The 20428-nt window shown below is 41.8% G+C and overlaps 2 protein-coding genes across 3 annotated transcripts in view; one reads left to right on the forward strand and one right to left on the reverse strand.

Moving 5' to 3' along the window:
• Positions 1-17956, forward strand: part of DZIP3 (DAZ interacting zinc finger protein 3) — a 151706-nt gene extending 133750 nt beyond the window's left edge. The window contains exon 32 of the mRNA XM_070508749.1: positions 17870-17956. Within this exon, the coding sequence (XP_070364850.1) occupies positions 17870-17941 (72 nt within the window). The 3' untranslated portion in view covers positions 17942-17956. The remainder of the gene's footprint in view (positions 1-17869) is intronic.
• On the reverse strand, positions 15504-17367 carry RETNLB (resistin like beta). Of its 2 annotated transcripts, none has more exons than XM_044771638.2 (4): positions 17241-17367; positions 16901-17052; positions 16373-16453; positions 15504-15772 (listed from the first exon to the last, which is right to left on the reverse strand). In XM_044771638.2, exons 2-4 carry the CDS (start codon positions 17025-17027, stop codon positions 15645-15647), a joined length of 336 nt encoding a protein of 111 aa, XP_044627573.1. In that variant the 5' UTR covers positions 17028-17052; positions 17241-17367; the 3' UTR covers positions 15504-15644. The 2 variants fall into 2 exon arrangements, with proteins under 2 accessions (XP_044627573.1, XP_044627572.1); XM_044771637.2 differs by having other exon boundaries at positions 17237-17315.
• Positions 17957-20428: the final 2472 nt, after the last annotated feature.

Below are 20428 nucleotides of genomic sequence, written 5' to 3' on the forward strand. Positions count from 1 at the left end.
GCTGACTGCGTTTTAAAATATCAAATATCAGGCACATTTCCAGTCATCTTGTCCAGAAATTTTGTACCCTCCTTGACTATATGGCATCCTTTTTAATCAGAACATTAGGAAACTGTTTGTTATATGTTAGGTTATCTTGAATTTTAAAGGAAATGGATTTTTCTCTTTCTACTGAGGCATCTCTTTAATAATCACTATGTGATTTGGACTGCACCCACTTTGATCTGAGCTTCATTCAGTGATTTTTTTTTGAGTTTTAACATCATTAAAGTCTATAGTATTTCTCCTTAGAGAGCAATTGACTAAAAAAAAAATCCCTCATTCCTTTCCAGTCACTAACTAGTCAACTTAATCTAAAATGAAAACAAAAAATTTTCCACCGTAAGGACACTAACAAGCAATCCCAGTTTCCTTGGAACACTGTAGACCTACATTTCAACTACCATGGGATGTTAAATTCTCAAAGAAAGAGAAAAGGGAAAGCTAAAAACCACCAATGAGGGCTTAAAAAAAAATCCTGCTAATCACAATTACTTTTCCTGAAGGGAGAAAAAGAAATGCCACCTCCTGGAAATCACCCAAAGCCAGCAAAACAAACTGTGACCAGAGAATGTCCTATTGATGGCACTCATTTCAGAACTGTCTGAATCATACAAAGACTGTCATCAGATGAAGGACCTGGAGCTGATTTAGAGTGGTCAGTACTTGTTCAGCAGTCTTGATCATCAGTGTAGATTCTGGAATCTCTGCCATTCACAGAGCCCTAGCAGATAAATAGCACCGTTCCTCTCCAGTTCTCAAGCTCAGGTATAACTCTCACTCAGGGGGAGCTTAGATTTATAGGTGATGTAATTTAGAATTCTATGCTCATAAGTTAATGCTTCAGAAATGTCTTCTTTATCTTTTCTGGAATGATAAATGGACAGATCCCTGGCACCACTCCCCATCTCCTTGCTTTTGATGAAGGCCTTATTCTGCCAGATTCACTACTGTTTGCAGTAGAAAATGTGATGATTTGATATAGACAAGGAAGAGAAGATTAATGTCAATGGCAGAACAGAGCAATGTTTTTGAAGTGGTACCTTTGGTGAGATAAATAATACTGTTGAACACTTGCTGCATACTAGGCTCTGAATTGGTACTTTGGAAAATTATATTTTAGTTACATAAACAATGAAAGCTAATATTTATGTATTAATTTATATGTATTATCTATTTAACCCTTTCAACATCTTTATGAAGTATGTATTACTACTCCCGTTTTATAGATAAGCAGACTGAGGCATAGAGTGATTATACAGCTATCTCAAGTTCATGCTTTTTCCTGACATTTAGGTGTTTGCTATTTAATCCTCACATTGGCTTAGAGGACTTTTTGGTAGTAATTCTGAGCAGACAAAAAACACAAAGGAAAGCGGTTAGTTCTAGGTCACTAAGGCAAATGGTGGTTTCTTCGCATTTGCTTTCCTATAACCCCACTGCAAAAGAACTCAAAAGTGTCCAAGAAGGGGCAAAAGCTCTCATTTCCTTTGAAATGAGTCACAGGGGCCATTCAGTTTTCATCAATAAGTGAAAAATATTTTACAAATATTTTGAAAAGTGTTTTAACACAGTAATAAAGGCACTGAACCTAGAAGCAGAAAGCCCATCTTCACTCACCACCTTAGACCTGGGCTCTGCCCAGGGTACCTGCAAGTCCACCTGATGGATGAGAAAATAATAAGAGCTTCTGCGCATTGAGAGCTTGTGATGAGAGAGGCTTCAGGCTAGTCACCTTTCTTACGTTGCTTCTCATCCTCACAGCATCTTTCAGGGGGTTAAGGCAATGCTGAGTTAGATGTTGTTCACCGTGCTGCTGTTGTACCTGGGGCACCCCTTCCACTCAGCACTTACTGCATTATTTTGAAATTGTATTGCTATCACCCTGACTACTTGATGAATACCCAAAAGCAGAGGCAATATCTTCATCATTCTTGGATATCTAGCACTTGCCAAAATGTCTAGTACAACGTAGGTGCTAAATAAATATTTGGTAAAGAATCTTCATTTTTAATCAGCATACGTTTTAAAAATTTATAATGTCTTTCTGGTTTGAACTTTGAATTATTCCCAGCAAAGGAAAAAGTGAGATTGAGCAACTAATCTCCGTTTTGAGTCCACCTTTTCCTTGTCTAGGATATAAAAATTCTACCAATCCTCTTCCGGGTGTCCCCTTATTGTTTTCCTTCCTCCCAGGTGTGGGAGGGGCTCTGATCCCCGAGGCTGAGATAGCTGAGTCCCTATATCTTACTTAGCTGTGTGTTGTTTGCACTTTCAAATTCTCCCAATATGAGAAGGATGAGCCTTCCAGGGGTCTACCTGAGCTGCTGGCAGGCTAATGACTTGCTCTGAAGAATATGAGCAGGCTGTGGCCCCAAGTTCTCTGTCTAAAAAGGAGAAACACCTTACTTGCCCCAGGTGGTGCTGAGGCCCCAGATGTGACCAGCAACAAACAAAAACACAAGGGTATGAGCTGTAATAAAACCACCCGCTGTACTCTGAGCCTCATGGCCCTCGTGGGCACAGGCTGTTCATATTTCCCTATGTTCCCCTGAAGCCTAGACAGTGCTCAGAACAAAGTTCAATAAAGGCTTTGGAATAATGAGGCAACTGGGATTATGGGGTGTCTATCTTGGCTTCAACAGCACAACCCCCTTGAGATGAGATGAGAACACGTAGGATTCAGGGGATATGGCTGAGGGGCTTCCTACATGATCATAAACTGGGATGTGCAGGAAGTTCCATATATCTTTAGGTTCTCTTGTCAACTTAATTTTGACTCACAGCCCTTATTCTTCCAGGCTTTTAGCAAATTCAACTTTACTCTTTTGGGGACTTTTCACCTTAGAGTGGAGTAAACATCTCATATAAAGCCAAGGAATGGGGAAATCTCCTTTGTTTGTCAATCATTTACCAGAGACCCCTGTTGTCTCAACTCCATGGCCCCTTTAGGGACCCAGTTCTACTCCTTTCTCACCATGTTCAGAGTACAGAACTCTTTGGATGCTGGAATATAGTTTTTGCGGTAAACATGGGGCCTTTATCTTCTAAGGTGTTTACACCTTACCCAAGTGGAGTGAGGAAGGGGAAGTGAGGACAATCCTGCTACTAGGAGTGTCCTTAGTCCTCTCTTCCATTGCCAGCCCAGGGATATGTTTCCTCCTGACCCTCTGATAGAAAACGTCTATCAGAAATTGTCTTTCTCTCCCTGCCCACTCAATGGCACCTTGACACTCCAGTGGGTTCGCATTGGAAGAGCCATGTGCTTGGCACTACTTCTGTCCAACCAAAGTCCTTGTGGCAATGGTTGACAAAACCTGGCCACCAGCTTGAAATGACAGGAGAGGGGAAAACATGGGGAAAATGAACAGGTAACTCTTTCAGTTCTCAACCACTGTTTCCCTTAGGCGAAACATTCAGGGACCAGACGGAGCCCCAGTGGCACCATATACATCAAACAGATCAAAGCACCACTGCAAAAGCTCTGAAAATTAAATTTTCAGTGAGTGTTTAGGTAGAATAACAGTGTTTAGGTCTCTTTCTCAACTCTCAACTTGGTCATGACAGGTGAATTTTTCGCTGGATTCTAGCCTAGTTGCCTCAGAAGAATGGTTGGATGTGAGGCAGTGAAGCAGCATCCAGTTCTACAATGCTCCCAGAGGCTTGGGCGGCTCACCCCACCTGGTTTTGTAGATCATGAGCATGTCTAGCCTTTCAAATGAAAATGGGCTCTGGTACAAAAGTTTGTCAACATGGGATACATCTTATACCTAAAAAGGTCTGTGACCAGGAGGAACATTACCACTGTGAAAGTACTTATTAAACCTCCCTCCCCTCACAATTCAGTGACTGGATCATGGTTTAGAGCAGGGCAACCGGAATGACCATGGGACCTAATTGGAACTACCTGGTCATAGGAAAGAATGTCAATGAGCAAAAAGCACTAGGCTTGGGTGGAGCCTTGGTAAAATCCCCTGCAGCTCCCTGGCTTGGATCATGCCTTTTGCTTCGTAAAGTATTTGTTATGAATACTATAGAATATGATTCGGCTCTTTGTGATGCTGCAGATCTTTGGCCTCAGGCCTTGTTGAAATAATTCTACTGCTGTAGAAGCATAACTAAGGTTTTCTTGCAGAATGACCAAGGGATCATTTCCCATTGACTACTCTGAAATAAAACACAAATAAAATTATAAGCTAAAGATAGTTGAGGTATTATAAACAGACTTGAAAGAAAGATATGGAAGATAACTAAAATGAACTATAATCGCACATTATGATGCTAGGTACAAGGGATGTCCTGTGCTTACTGAGGATATTTTCTGGTGAGAGTCCTAATAATTTTTTCCCGTAAAAAGGAAATAAACATTTAGGTTTCCAAAGGTAAGTATGTTTTGTCCTCAGCCTGTATCATGAATCCAAGGTGACTTTGTATTGGTCATCATGTCCCAGATAGAATGTTTTGATTTATTAGGTGACATGGAGTGTTTAAACAACAGCAGCTAGACCTCCACTCTTCTGTCTAAGTCTTTGGAGGAAATAAGCCAGTGATGGTTAAACTCTCAACTTTTAATATAACAACCTGGAAGGGAGAGATCTGTGAGGAGGGGGCGTTGGACTGATGGTCAACAGCGCACATGATGAGGGAGAGGAGGAGAGACAAGCACTCTAAAAGATCTATGAAAGATCCAGGAGTAACACACAACTTCCATTCTTCAACGACAACCCTCAGGGTGATGGCCTTAGACCCAAACCTACTCTCCAGTTCTTCCCAGTGTAAGAAAGTCAAGTACTTGGAAACTTTGTCCAGGTGGTCTAAGTCGCATGATTCAAAGGCAATGCCCTAAATCATAAGAATAACGTCTGTTTGGTTTTTCCCTGGCAGAGTAGACACACAACATCAGCTTTTGCTAAGACTCCAGGATCAGACTGTGGCTTTCTTTATAAAGGAAAGATTTTTTAACTTAGTTCAAATTTTCTCTTTCAGAAAATCCAGACTAGAAATGATATTTTCCCCCTAGGGATTCAAAGAAGTCAGCTTTCAGACTCAAATCTAAGAAATGACTCCATTGATTCAAAAGGTGGGGAGACTGTGGGAAAACTAAGAGCCATCTATTACTAAGAGCAAAAATGTATTGATTAAATAATCCAAAAATCTGTTACATCAGTGAATCCTTTTAATGTCTTTATAGATTATATGTGTGTGTTTTATATAATTAAAACAGCTATTATTATGAATATTAGGACTTACGCGCTCTACTTTACTCTTAAGGATAATGAGTCTATTTAGAGGAAACCACACCCAATGTGGTTTACCAACGTCTTTTCTCTGGAAGTGAGAAACTTTACACAATCAGTAATAATTAATGGGTTACTCGCCGCTAGATATGGTGGGTAACTCAGACAACCTGTGCTTATCTTATTTATCATAAACCTCCGGTACTCGTTGCTTACATAAGACAAGCATATAATTTAGTGATACACTGAGTCTCTCCCTTGTGATCCCTGCCGCTTGTCTGTCCTAATCCCGCCAACCTCATGCTAATGAGGGTTTCACAAATATCTGCTGTCTGGGTTTTCCATAATTAGCGGAACCCCTCAGCCTCACTCATAATGATTTTTCTTGAAAACCGGCTGTCAGCCTGTAGTCGGAGGAAGCCTAACTTTTTTGTCTTAGCACACCCAGTCTTGGGCAGTCTTCCACCTCTCATCCCTCTCTGTTCAGCCTTTCTCTCCTGATATCCCCACAAACACATCCTCACATCCCCACCATTTCTATGTATCACTTACTCCTCAGCTATGGTGCTCTCTCCAGGTAAATCTGACTAGTAGAGAAAAATTCTTTCTCTTCTCTCTTCTGCTTTCCCTCTCCAAGGCAGAGCGACAGGGCTGACTTCACAGTAAAAAGTGTCAACTTTGCTTTAGTAATTTTTCTACCTTGATTTCGATTGTCCTTTGTGTTATGCAAACAACACTGTTTGGTGAGGCTCAAAGTGGGACCACTCCTGTGGGTATGTATATTTAATTAGAAGATGCAGAGATTTCTGGTCACTTTCACTCTCCAAGTTAACCTAGTGACAGTATTTGAGGCAGGAAGGACAAAGACATTCGAAGAAAGGGAGCTTTCTTAGAATCTCTCAAATTGTATCACAGGTCAATCAAATAGTGATCGTTGCTCAGACAAATACTGTCACTGTAGGGTGGTAGAGTTGTTTTCTTGTCTTTTCAGCCTATTTAGGGCCTTAAAGGAGTTGCTATTCATAATCGGGGCCCTTATCTTTTCTCTCCACTCCATACCTAAGGGCTTAAGGCCAAGTCTTAGTACTATATTCTTTTCCTTTTAGATCATGTGGTTTGACATTTCTTCCATATAGGATTTGCCAAAAAGAAAAATAAAAATCCCACTTCCTTAAGTAAGAGATTTATTTAACTAAAACAACACTTAACACCTCAAAATTAATGTATGTGATGTTAAAGATAAGGGCCCAATTACGCCTTTCTAAATTAACACTCACTTCCCAAATGGTCCCATTATGTTTCTGCTGCACAAACATGCAGAAGTGCTGGCTTCTAAAATTCAGAGAGCACACAAATAAATAAAAGCAGCTGGCGTATAGGTCTATAACTTATGATCCACCGGTAACTCATATCTCTTTCCTTTTAAGGTCAGTTTTATGGTTTCTGTAGAACTAGAAGTCTGTCATTCAAAACATCTTCCAGATGCTTATTCATTGGTCAGTTCTAGCACATGTAGTAAACATGCTTCTAATTGCTAGCGTGTGAGGAGGAAGTGTTAACCTAAGCTGTGGGAAAGCTGGGATTCTCTGCTACCATTGTGCCTTTATTTAGGTTAGAGGCAGCCCTCTTGGGAATTGGGAAGTGGAGGTACATTATGTTAGTTTAAAAATAGAGGTATTTAGAAGAATAGTATTTTCTACATTTGCTAAGACCCATCTCCATTGTTCCTTTTGGGTAAGAAATAGAGCCGTATATCCAATGATAGAAACACGCATTTTAGCACAGGGTTTCTGAGCACTTGACATTTTGTATGGGATAATTGTTGTGTGGGCCTCACCTGTGCATTGCAGGATGTTTCCCAGCATCTATAGTTTAGCCACCACATGCCAATATTATTGTCTTCCCACAAGCTGTGACAACTGAAAAGGTCTCCAGACATTTCCAATTCCCTAGCTGAGAACTGCTATTCCAGTGTAAAAAGATGGTGGACAAAAATCTTCAACCAAATATTAGCAAATCAAATCCAACAATGTATAGAAAGAATTACATACCATGACCAACTGGGATTTATTGCATGTATTCAAGGTGGTTCGACATTCAAAAATCAACTGAAGTACTCCATCAAATCAACAGGCTAAAGAAGAAAAAAATCACATGATCACATCAATAGATGCAGAAAAAACATTTAACAAAATCCAACACTCTCTTCATGATAAGAACTCAGCAAACTTGGAGTAGAGCAGAACTTCCTCAATTTATAAAGAACATCTACAAAAAAATCTTCAGATAGCTTCATAGTTAATGGTGAAAAACTCACATCTTTCCTGCAAAGATCAGGAAGAAGGCAAGGATGCTCTCTCTTACCATTGCTTTTCAACATCAAACTGGAAGTCCTAGCTAATGCAATAAGACAGGAAAAGGAAATAAAAGGTATACAGATTTGGAGAGAAGAAATAAAACTATCTTTGCTTACAGATGACATTGCTGTCAACATAGAAAATCTGAAAGAATTGACAAATATACTCCTGGAACTTATAAATGATTATAGCAAGGTTTCAGGATTCAAGGTTAATATACAAAAGTCAATCACTTTCCCATATACCAACAATAAAATTAAAAACACAATACTGTTTACAATAGCATCCAAAAAAATTAAATGCTTAGGTATAAATCTAACAAAATATGTACAAGATTGTCTTAGTCTGTTCAGGCCACTATAGCAAACTACTAGACTAGGTAGCTTATAAATAGCAAATAGTACTCAAAGTTCTGGAGTCTAGAAGACTGAGATCAGAGTGTCAGCACGGTTGGGTTCTGGTGAGGGCAATCTTCTATGTTGCAGACTACCAACTTCTCTTTGTAGCCTCACACAGCAGAAAGCAGAGACAGGAACGAACTTCTCCTGCGACTCTTGTAAGGGCAGTAATCCCATTTATGAGAGTTTCATCCTCATGACCTCATCTAATCTTAATTACCTCTCAAAAGCCCCACCTCCTAATACCATTACATTAAAGCATAAGGTTTCAATTTATGAATTTTGTGGGTCACAAACATTCAGTCCATAACAAAGATCTATATACAAAACTCTGATGAAAAATATCAAAGAAGAACCGAATAAATGGGAAGATATTCCATGTTCATGAATAGGAAAACTAAATATTGCCAAGATGATAGTTCTTTCTAACCTGATCTATAGATTCAACACAATCCTAACCAAAATCTCAGCAAGTTATTTTGTGGATATCAACAAACTGACTTTAAAGCTTATACAGAGAGGCAAAAGACCCAGAATAGCCAATTCACTATGGAAGGAGAAGGGTAAAGTCAGAGGACTGACACTACTTGACTTCAAGACTTACTATAAAGCTATAGTAATCAAGGCAGCGTGGTATTTCCAAACGAATTTAAAAAAATCAATAGAACAGAATAGAGAGCCTGGAAATAAACCAACATAAGTATAGGGAACTGGTCTTTGACAAAGGAGCAAAGGCAATCTTTTCAAAAAGTGGTGCTAGAACAAGTGGACATCCACATGGAAAATAACGAATCAAGACACAATCCTTACAATCTTCACAAAAATTAATTCAAAATGGATTGCAGACCTAAATGTAAAATGCAAAACTATAAAACTTCTGGTAGATAACATAGGAGAAAATCTAGATGACCTTGAGTATGGTGATGAATTTTTAGATACAACACCAAAGGCATGATGCATGAAAGAAAGAATTGTTAAGCTAGACTTCATTAAAATTAAAAAATTCTGCTCTGCAAAAGATAATGTCAAGAGAATAAAAAGTCAAGCCTGGGAGAAAATATTTGCAAAAGATGTATTTGATAAAGGACTGTAATCCAAAAATATACAAAGAGTTCTTAGAACTCAACAATAAGAAATGAACAGCATAACTAAAACATGAGCCAAAGACATGAACAGACATCTCACCAAATAAGATATACAGAGGGAAAGAAAGCATATGAAAAGATGTTTAACATCATATGCCATTAGGGAATTGCCAATTAAAACAACGAGATATTACTACACATCTATTAGAAAGGCCAAAATCCAGAATGCTGACAACGTCAAATGCTGGTGAGGATGTGGAGCAACAGGAACTCTCATTCATCGCTGGTGGGAATGCAAAATGGTACAGCCACTTTGAGAGATAGTTTGGTAGTTTCTTGCAAAAGTAAATATAGTCTCACTGTATGATCCAGCAATCATGCTCCTTGGTGCTTGTCCAGAGGAGTTGAAGATGTATGTCCACACAAAAAACAAGCACATGGATGTTTTTAGCAGCTTTATTCATGATTGCTAGAACTTGGAAACAACCAAGTTGTTCTTCAATAGGTGAATGGATAAGTAAACTGGTACATCTAGACAATGGAATATTAATCAATGCTAAAAAGAAATGAGCTATGAAGCCATGATAAGATATGGAGGAAACTTAAATGCATATTACTAAGTGAAAGAAGCCAATCTGAAAAGTCTACATATTGTATGACTTCAACTATATAACATTATGGAAAAGGTGAAACTATGGAGACAAAATCAGTGAAAAACTGTGGTAAAAAAAATCAGTAATTGCCAAGGGTTGGAGGTGGGAGGGATGAATAGACAGAGCACAGAGATTTTTAGAGCAGTGAAACTATTCTGTGGACTACAATGTTGGATAGATGTCATTACGCACTTTTTAAAACTCATAGAATGTACAACGCCAAGAGTGAAGCTTAATGTAAACCATGAACTTTGAGTGATAATGATGTGTCAATATAGGTTCATCAATTGTAACAAATATACCACTGTGGTGCGAGGATCCTGATAGGGGGATTCTGTGTGTGTGGGGACAGGGAGTATATGGGAATTCTCTGTAATTTCTGTTCAATTTTGCTCTGAAACTCAAACTGCTCTAAAAAAATAAAATTTATTGACTGAAAAAAAAATGAGTGTGAGCTATGCTATTCTACGCTTTTCTAGGTATCCAAAGGGCAACATGTGAGGCTTATGTGGGGTGTATTCAGCATTGGAATAAAAAGTGTGCAGAACTAAATGCACACACATTTTGCCTTTACTTTCATTTTCTTTTTCTGTTTCTTGTCTTGAATATTCCACCTCCCCAATCTCATCTCATAAATAATAAATTATCCAAGATCATTGAATAATGTATAGGTTTCTGAAAAATTTCTTGTTCTCTTTGTGATCATGACATTTTCGGGATTTGGGTAGTAAAAATAAAGCAATTGTCAGCCTTGTCTGGGGGATTTTTTTGCCTGTAGAATATTCCTACCATTTTTCTCTCCCAAAGGTAAAAATTCAGAAAAAAGATAATGACTATGTTTTGGCTTAAACAGTATCACGAATGAAGAGACTTTTGTGTTGGGCTACATGATAACGACAGTAGTATAGAACAATTGAGATAATTGTAATTAGACATATATTTTTCAATGGAGTCTTCGACATAAATAAGCTAACTCTTGTCTAAAGGAGTAACAAACTTCAGAGGAAAAAGTTGTGAGGGGCAAGAGCTTTATTGTAATGGTTAGAGTGGAAGTAGAGGTAAGGAGGAGAGGAGGGAGCAGCATTATATAATCTGCCTTCTGATCCCACACCAGGTCTGCTGTGTTGGTGTTACCATCTTCCCGTTAGAATGAAGATCTGAACACCAATCACATCACACTTCCAAGCACAGAAAAGACGGTGGCCTTGTCAGTGGAACCATGATGTGAATCATTACACAGTAAATGGCATAAACCATTCCCATTTGGAGGGAAAGCATACCGAGACTTGTGAGAATATTCCATACTGGACCCTTTAGGAAGAGAATGGGAACATTGCATATTGGTCCCATTTTTACCTCTGTCTTTTTGCCCATACATCCAGTAACTAGGAGTCTTTTGTTTTATTATTAACTGCCTTGTGGATAATTGAAGAGGACTGTCTACAAATCATAGGTACTAGGCTGTATGATTCTGTGTAGTGGATGACTTATCTACCTTACCAGAGGCATTGAGAACCAGTCAGACTGGCACAAATGATTGCAGATTTCAAGAATTAGGGGTGGAGTGGTCATTCAGTTCAGAGTCAGAAGCAGATTCATTTACGCTGGAGCTCAGAGGCAGTAGAGTGACGATCTCTCCCTATGGTTTGGAGAAGCTGTAAACACTGTCAGTTGCTATCCCACCCCTAGCTCATGATGCTCTAGAGAGGCCCTGCATTCAGCGACTGGCCCTGGAGACACCAGAAAGCTGCAGAAAGAATCACTACCTGCCTTTGGCACCTGCTACTTGCTCTTGGATTTGGCTTCTCCAAAGACAAAGACTCTCTTGTTCTTTTGTGGGTGTTTCACAGAGCTGATCTATGGGCTAATATAACTCAGGAGTTCTCTTTTGATTTTAGCTGAGGGTCCAGTTCCAGGTCCCTAACCAGTTCTTGGGAAAATGACTCAAATTCCATGGAAGGGAAATGGCATCGTAAGCAGTTAGACAGTCTGACCCTGAGAATGAGTCAGACTGAAGCACTGAGCTCAGCTAAAAGGATCTGGGATTCAGCTGGCATTTGCATTTTGCCCAGCTGCCTATTATTTGTGCTACATAAATTCCTCACAATATGACAAATGTCTCCCTGGCTTGTGACATAGAGGTTCTAGCACACTAGGAAGGATCTGAGGCGTCATATAGGAATTCCCAGGCTGGAGCATCATAGTAGTCTAAAGAGGAATCATGTGGCAAGCTCCTTTCCTAGGGGAAGTGGCAGGAAAATTGACCACCTGTAAAAAATATGGGTATTTATTAACCGTGCCCTTTATTTTCTGATACTTTAATATCATGAGGCCTTGCTGACCCTGGGGGTACTGCTCCTCCCCAGGTTAGCTAATTTCTAGAGCTAGCAAACAACTAGCCTGTGAGGATGCATTTCATATGCAAAGCAACCATCCAGAGCCCATAACCTCACCCACATCCTTTATTCGGGTCTCACACTCTGGGTCACTACCCACCTGCCCTAATCACCATAAGACCAGGTAATAGGCCTCTAGAACAGCTCCTATGCTCCAGACCCTGCTGAAATTATTCAAACTAATCCTAAATCTGCTTATGTGCTGTGCCCACTCCTTCCCATGGAAACCACAATAAAGGCTTTTGCTTATTTCTCTCCTCTCCCTGAGCCTCTTGGCTGACCTCAATGCTTCCCAAGTGGCCCCCCATGGCATGGCATAGCATGCCCTTTTCTCTTGGGATCTGTGAGTATAACAAACCACCTTTTCAATGGCAGTCATCTCCTGATCTGTTGGCCTTGCCATACTTAAATAATAAAACCTCAGTTTTAAAACAGTGTGTGGTGATCAGGGAAGTGATGTCTAGACCATTCAGGAGCAGAAGCAAAGCATATGTGCCTTGGGATCTGAGGAATGTTCTAGATAGTACTTTTAGGTCATGCGCATGGTTTTTACTTCTCTATACCTCTATTGCCAAGAACAGAACCCTGGAACAGTGTTGCTCAATGTTTATTGAAGAATGAGATGATGGTGGGAAGGGTGGAATGTTGATTTCAGTCCTTCTGATCTTCTTCGTAGCCTCCCCCATGTGGGCACATATTGGATTTTTTGGGGTGGGGGAGAGATCCTATAGATAGAGAAGACCCAGGTCAGGGGCTGGTAACACCAAAGGCACAAGCACAGAGAGATACAAAGACCATCTTTATGATTCGGGGAGCAGGGGTGTCGCAGGCAGAGGGGACTTGAGTTGAGAAGTCATGGTTTTCATGAAAGGGGTAGAGGTTTCCTACTTGGGGCCATGGTTTTATTGTGCTCACGGTTCTCAGACTGAGATCTCACCCTCCTTTGCTTAGATGAGGTGGCAGCAGCGGGCAGTGGCCCACTGTTGGTGTTGCAATCCAATGTACACGTCAGGATAGATGCGGAGAGGGCTGATGGCCACTCTGAGTTTATTATAACCAGCGTTTCAATATATACATAGCTTACAGATGTTAAACATACACAGGTGTTCTGAACAACGTAATTAGTGAATGCCAAGAATTCTTAGTGCTCTCAAGGAGCGCTCCCTTGGCCTCTGTTTTGATATTATCATGTTATTGCTGTGCTCGTATATTTTATCTCGGAGCATGCAAGGTCTCCTAGGCAACAGCCTCTCCTGCTCCCGAAATCGTGTCTCCATCTGTGCCCCCAGGCAACCGGTGCCTGGCTTAGGTTGCCTCCCCCTGGAGGTCTCACCCGTCATTGGCTAACCGGCCTTCTCACCTCTGGGTCACAGTTTGTTGGCAAGCCTTTTCCAGTGATTATTAACCCTTCCTGCGTCAGGGGTGGCTACACCCACCCTACAGGATTGCACTGGCAGAGGCACGTGTACCCCTGGACATCCCAGGAGCCACAGGCGTAGCCACAAGAACATCTGATGACAATGTACCCTGCATGGCAGGGCATGGAGGAGAGAAAACCACAGCCCTTAGATTTTGAGAGAAGTTTCCCTTAATGACCCTTTGTCTCCTCCCTTATGAGGGGGCAGAAACTGTGGAATTAGACTGGGAGGGTGAGATAGGAGACCTGGAGGAGGAGGGCGGTGTCATGGCAGGGCACTGGAGGAGACAAAAGGATGGGATAGGGGAGACTGAGGAAGAGGAGAGGGAGTGGAAAGAAAAATCAGATCCCTAAGAAGCCCCTTGGGAGGAAAAAATAGAAAGAAAATTACGTGTATTGGAGTTGTGACTCAACCCAATGACATTATTACAATCCTGAAGTTGGGGACAACCGGCTGATACAGTGATAGGCTGGCAGCCCCAAGCCCAGGTGCACGAGAATGGGTGTGGGGTGAGCAAGCACATCCATCCTCATATACCTACTTACCTGAGGAGCAGGTGGACAGATTACTTCCATTAGTGATGCTAGGACAGGAGAGCTGTTTTGTACAGCCTGAGGGCTCACCTCTGTGAGAGAGACAAAGAGCTAAGACAGGGCCCAAACTGGCCAGCCCCTTTCCCAAAATCCCATGTCACCTTTCTGCTCATACAAAGGAGTCACTGTGTCCAGGATTGAGTCATTTAATAGTTGTGTGTTGTTGGCCAAATTATGTAACATCTCTAAGCCTCAGTTTCCTTTTCTGTAAAATGGAAATATAGTGCTTACCTCATAGAATTATACTGAGGAGTTAATAAAATAATAATAGAATGCCTAACAGTGCCTAGCACATAGTTAGTGCTCAAGAATGTTAGGTGTAGTCTTCTTCACTGCCATCACTAGTGTCTCTAGGAGCCCATGAGGCATAGAGAGGACAGGGACTTTGGGATGATCTTCTAGGTAGAGGTGGCCATCTGGAGATGGGTTGAGAAATGGGGTGGAGTCTAGTAGCAGGATTGAGCATCAGGGATATAACTGTCCCTATCTCCATCACCCCCTCCAATATCAGTCACCCAGTTCACTGAGAGCTGCTCTTATCTTTTCACCCACAGCAAAATCTAAGGAGCACTGAGCATCCCCTGAGGTCACCAGTTGGAGAAAGGGGATGAGAAGGAGGTGGGAAGAGGGTTTCATCCTGTAGGAAGGCAGCATCCTTTGATGAAGGCAAAAGTGAAGAGAAAATGGAAAACAATTCCTAGGTCCAGAGGGGAAGAGAGGAAAAGGAGAAGAGAAAGTAGGAATAGGTGGTCTTGGGAGCAGGGAAAGAGGCAGCACTCCTGAGGAGCAGGGATGTCAGGGAAGATAGCTGTGCATCAGACTCACCCAGCCAGGATTAGGAGATAGTACAGTACTTGGCAGTACTTGGGTTCTAAGATATCTGGGAGGGTCAAGCCTTCAGAAAGAGCCTGAAGCAATCTCCAGGGTGTGTCCTGAGAGGTAGCAGCTGCCTTGGCTCTGGTTCTCTGCTTAGTCCAGTCTTCCAGCCTCTCTTTTTCTCCCCTTTTCTTTATTCATGGCAGCCCTGCAAGCCTGCCAGCTACACTTCCAAGAATTGCCAAGCCCCCTGTTCTGATTGGTGAGCTCCATAAGGGCATGCGTGTTACTTTTTCTCTGTACCTCCAGTGCCAAGCAAAATGCCTGCTACAGTGTCATTATCCTTTTGTAAAATAACGAAAGGACTTGAGTGTCAATATTAGTTTTTTCCGTTTTCCCCAAGTTTTTCCTAATCCTTGCTAAGATGGAGTAATTGGGATTCTGGAAATATTTTCCGGCTAGAGGAGTCCTTAGCCAGGGCAGTAACATCAGAAATATAAACACAGAGAGATGCAGAAATTGTTTTTATTATCCAAGAGGCAGGGTAGTAACAAATGAAAAGGACAGTTTGAGTCAGGTTTCCTGTTTGGGGTCATGGTTTCATTGTGTGACCAGTCGTGGTCACACAACTGGGTTCTCATCCTCCTCCTTCTCAGGTCAGGCGGCAGCAGCGGGCAGTGGTCCAGTCTACCGGGTTGCACTGGCAGTGGCACGTGGTTTCCCCCCGAACATCCCAAGAACCACAGCCATAGCCACAAGCACAGCTGGTGACAACAGTCCCTGCACAGGCACATGAGACATAGACATCAGAGCGCTTAGATTTTGAGAGGAGGGAGCTCCATCCATAACCATTTTTCATCCCTGTGCAGCCCAAGGGTGGATCTAGGTTTTGTAGGGCAAAAAATAATTCAATTCTGAGGATCTTCTTTAAGAAAAAAGAATTACAAAAATTACTAAAACAAATTTAGGTATATGGCCATGGAAGAAAGTGAGGGGCCTGGGTGTTTCTGTTTACTTACATTCATGATAAATTTACTTCTTTGCTAGCCCCTACCCAACAAAACAGGGGACTATATGGGGAAAAGGAAATGAAGGATGGGGGAGTGGTAGGTGACATGACCATAACAGGACAATTGAGGGGAGGAAGGGCTGGTATATGAGGTCATGAAAGGACTGTGAAAGGAAGAGGCAGAAACCCAAGATCCCTCAGTAGCATCCTTGAGGGAGAGGAGAATGGGTAAGAGGGCTCTGGGAACCAGGAGTTGTGACTAAGCTGCAGGCTCATACAAATGTGAGACAAGGGAAGGTGTAGGTGCTGGAGGTGGACAAGGGAGGGCATGGGCCATCTTACCCGCCATCCCTCCTCAAGGAGTTACTCACCTGCAGGGCAGGAGGACAGTTTGCCTGAATTCTTGACACTGGTACATGAGATCTTCTTTTTCAGGGCAGAAGGATTGAACCCTGAGGGAGAGAAGGGGCCCATAGTCTCTGTCTCCCATAATCCCTTTCCAAATCCCCTTCTGCCTCAGAGGTGGCACTGAGTCCATAATCAGGCTTTTAAGGTTTACTTTCTTCATTTGTAAAATGACAGTAATAGTTGTCTTACCTTACAAAGTGAAAATTAAGTGAAGTAATCTATGTAAAGCTTTGCATTATATCTCATTTGTAATGAGCGTTCATAAGTTTTTGTGACTGTCCTCCTCCTCCTCGTTGTCATCAATCTCATTATCAGTAGGGAAACCTGAACCTTTCGCCAAGAATCCAAACAGTGATAAGGGAGTGGAAAAAGCCCTGTGTAGGAAGATTGGGCTTGAGTAGACTGATTAGAGGTTGGGATCTGGGCATGGGCTAGAGGAGAAGTTAGATCAGGGGTCACCCGCCCACTTCCCCCCAACTCCTGTCAGTTACCTAGACGGATGAGAGCTTTCTTTATCTTTCCATCCATAACGGAGTTTGAGCAACACTCAGTACTTCCTGTGATCATCAGCTGGAGAAGGAGGATGAGGATGAGAAGGAAGCAAGAGGTAACCTTCATCCTGCAGAAAGGCAGTGTCCTGGGACTGGGAAGAAAGATGGAAAGAAGCTGAGATGTCTGAGCTCCAGTGTGGTTGGGGAGGAAGGGAGAAGAGAATGCAGAGAGTCTCAAGAGAGAACAGATGGAGGAGTGGCAGTGACAGTGTGGAGCAGCTGGATTTCTTTAAGCAGTCTGGAGAAGCAGGGAGGGTGGCTGCAGAGTAGACTCACTCACTGAAAAGTTTCAGAGAAGGTCTGCAAAGACTGGTCAAGCAAAGAGGTTTTATACCCTGTGGTGTTGTCCTGGCCACCCCTTATTACTCAAGTGTGCACACATACCAACACACTCCCCAGTACATTTTCAAAGAACTGTGCCAGCTGGGGTGTGACACACAGCTGTGATAAATGTTAATGTGTCAATAATAAGCAACGGCGACCTTTGTTCCCGTTCTCTGCCAAGGAAAGTCCCCTGTCCTTTCTGTTCTTCCATTTCCTTTCTTCTTAGCAGACTGATAAGGCCAGTGCTTGCGCCTTCTGTTGACTGCCCCATATTGATAGGCCTCTTGTTGGATCCTTCATCAGGAAGAGGTGACTTTATGGTCAGCTGAGGGAGGGCCGGCTTGTCTCCTGTTTAGACATCATTTTATTGTCCCTGGCTAATCACATCTATGGGAAAGTAACAGAAAACCTGATTTCCACTGGCTTACAAGCAAACTGATTTACTCCTTACTTAACCAGAAGCTTGGTGCTTGATTCCAGGGTTCTTTTGGAGGCTCAACGTGGCCATTACCAGCCTGACCTTTTCCCCTTTTTCTCCACCATCTTCAGTTCATTGGCTTTTCATGCTTGATCTTGTCTCCTCAGGGTCACAGAGAGCAGCCATCACATCCTCCGCTGAGACCTGAGCAGGAAGGAAGGAAGGAACGAGTGGGGTAAGGCCATTCTTTTTGGAGGCTTTTCCTTTTCATGTTGGAAGCTAGATTTTTCCCTAGAAGATCAAGCAGATTTCTTCTTAAATTTCATTCTTCAGTTCTGAGTCACATTGACCTCCCTGTCTACCACATGAGGCTGAAAAATTCAGTAGGGCTTCCCAGGCTCTTAGTAAAGATGGCTGGGCCCAGATGTGTTTCAGAACTCAAAAGTTTTCAGATTTTTGAAGGTAAGAGAGTGCAAATTCAGTTTCTTATACTAGACTACCAAGGAGGTTTGGGGCAACATCCTGTAATCAAACACATATTAATGTCTGCTGCAAAAATTTACGAATAGTCACAAAACGTGGAATAAAGACCATAAATAACCTGATGCCAGGCCACATCAGGCTTTGCTGCCAAATGAGTACCTCAAACTTTGGGGGCTATTTTAGACTTTCAGAGCCTTTTAGATTCTGGAATAGTGAATAAATGATAGAAGACTTGTGTATGGCCAAGAAGAGCAAGAGTGCTATGATTCATCCTCTGGGACAGCCTATGGTCACCATGCTTGAATCTCATGATTCAAGAGCAGATGAAGAAGCAGAGACCACCACTGGAGGCAGTCAGAGGTGGGGAAGTCTGGCTCTGCTTCCGCTGTGGCCAGCCTTGCTGCCTTCCTGTAGAGATGCCCTCTAACGAACTGGAAGTTCTTCTCCATATGTTTCTCAGGCAACTTTGAGAATGAGGCTTAGTGATGCCTTGCAAAAAGCCAAGAGTGCTTTCTTAATTACCATATAGGAGTCGAAGAAGGGAGTGATACAGAGTAAGAAAGAGCACAGACTTGGATTTTGTACAGAAGTTGGTAGATTAATTCATTTGTTAATTCAATGACTGTTTATAGAGCTTCCGTGTACCAATTCTAGCTCTGGTGACTCAGCTGTGGGCAACGCAGGCAAGGTCCTTGCCCTCTTGAGACTACATTCTAGTGTGGAAAATAAATACAAAGTATGTCAAATATTGAAAAATGCCCTGAAGAAAAAGAAATTAAGGCAAGGCATTTGGCGTGCCTCTGTGCTGTTGTGCATAATGCAGTGTGTTCAGGAAAGGCGTCTCAGAGACAGTCACTTGTGAGCAGTGACCTGCAGAAGTGAGGGGTCAGCCACAGGAAAAGCTGGGACAAATGTTCCAGGCTAAGGGGCAAGCAAGCATAAAGAGCCTGAGGCGGGGAAATGGTGGTGTGCTGAAGGAAAGGCAGCAAAGGCCGTGTAGCTGGAGACAGTGAAGTGAATAAGGGAGAGAAGTCAGAAAAGAGGTCAAAAATACAACCAGGGCCTGGTTAAATACCGCTGGTAAGCCAATGTGAGGGTTCTGGGTTTTACTGTAAATTTGACAGGAAATTCCTGCAGCATTTTGCTCCAAGGAGTAACATAAGATAATTTATGTTCTATAAAGCTTACAAAGGCCACTGTGCTAGAAAAGACTGGATGGAAGACACGTAAGCAAGGAAACCAGGCAGCAGGCCTTTGTAGAGTTCCAGGTCTCAGATGGTGGTTGGGGAAGGAGTGAGAATTGGATGGATTTGGGTTATATAGAGAAGGCTGAGTCCCTTTAGGGTTTACTGAAGTGGGGTATACGAGAAAGAGAGTAGTGAAAGGTCAAGGTTGTGTTCTTTCTTATTCTAGTTTTTTTGAGGTATAAATGACATACATCACTGCATCAGTTTAAGGTATACAGCATAATGGTTTGATTTACATATATTATGAAATGATTAACACAATAAATTTGGTTAGCATCCATCATCTCGTATAAATACAATCAAAAGAAAGAAAAAATTTTTTTTCCTTGTGATGAGAACTCTCAGAGTATGCTCTCTTTAACTTTTACATACGTCATACAGCAGTGTCAACTATAGTCCTCATGTTGTACATTACATCCCTAGTATGCATTTATCTTATAACTGGAAGTTTGTACCTTTTGACCACCTTCCATCAATTCCCTCTCCCCTCCATGCCCACGCTGCCTCCTGGTAACCGAAAATCTAATCTCTTTTTCTGAGTTGATTTTTTTTTTTAAGGCTGCACAGATAAGTGAGATCATACAGTGTTTGTTTTTCTCTGTCTGACTTATTTGATTTAGCATAATGCCCTCAAGTTCTATCTATGTTGTCACAAAGGGCAGATTTCCTCATTTTTTATGCCTGAATAATATTCCATTGTATATATATGTGTATTTATATATATACCACAACTTCTTTAGTTATTTATCCATTGATGGACATTTAAGTCATTTCCATGTCTTGGCTATTGTGAATAATGCTGCTATGAACATGAGGGTGCAGATATCTTTTTGAGTTAGCGTTTTCATTTCCTTTGGATATATTTTCAGAAGTGGAATTGCTGAATCATATGGTAGTTCTATTTTTGATTTTTTGGGGAACTTCCATACTGTTTTCCCTAGTGGCTGTTTCAGTTTACAATCCCACTAGCAGCGCACAAGGGTTCTCTTTTCTCAA

Source organism: Equus asinus, chromosome 5, assembly GCF_041296235.1.
Source record: "Equus asinus isolate D_3611 breed Donkey chromosome 5, EquAss-T2T_v2, whole genome shotgun sequence".
Lineage (NCBI taxonomy): Eukaryota > Metazoa > Chordata > Mammalia > Perissodactyla > Equidae > Equus > Equus asinus.

Bases quoted from the DNA above. Each gene is read 5' to 3' on its own strand.
- RETNLB (XM_044771638.2), bottom strand. From the start codon at position 17,027: ATGAAGGTTACCTCTTGCTTCCTTCTCATCCTCATCCTCCTTCTCCAG. The intron at 16,454-16,900 runs GTAACTGACAGG...TCTCTCCCTCAG, and splicing joins GAAAGCTCTCATCCGTCTAG to GGTTCAATCCTTCTGCCCTG. The intron at 15,773-16,372 runs GTGAGTAACTCC...GTGCCTGTGCAG, and splicing joins ACTGTCCTCCTGCCCTGCAG to GGACTGTTGTCACCAGCTGT.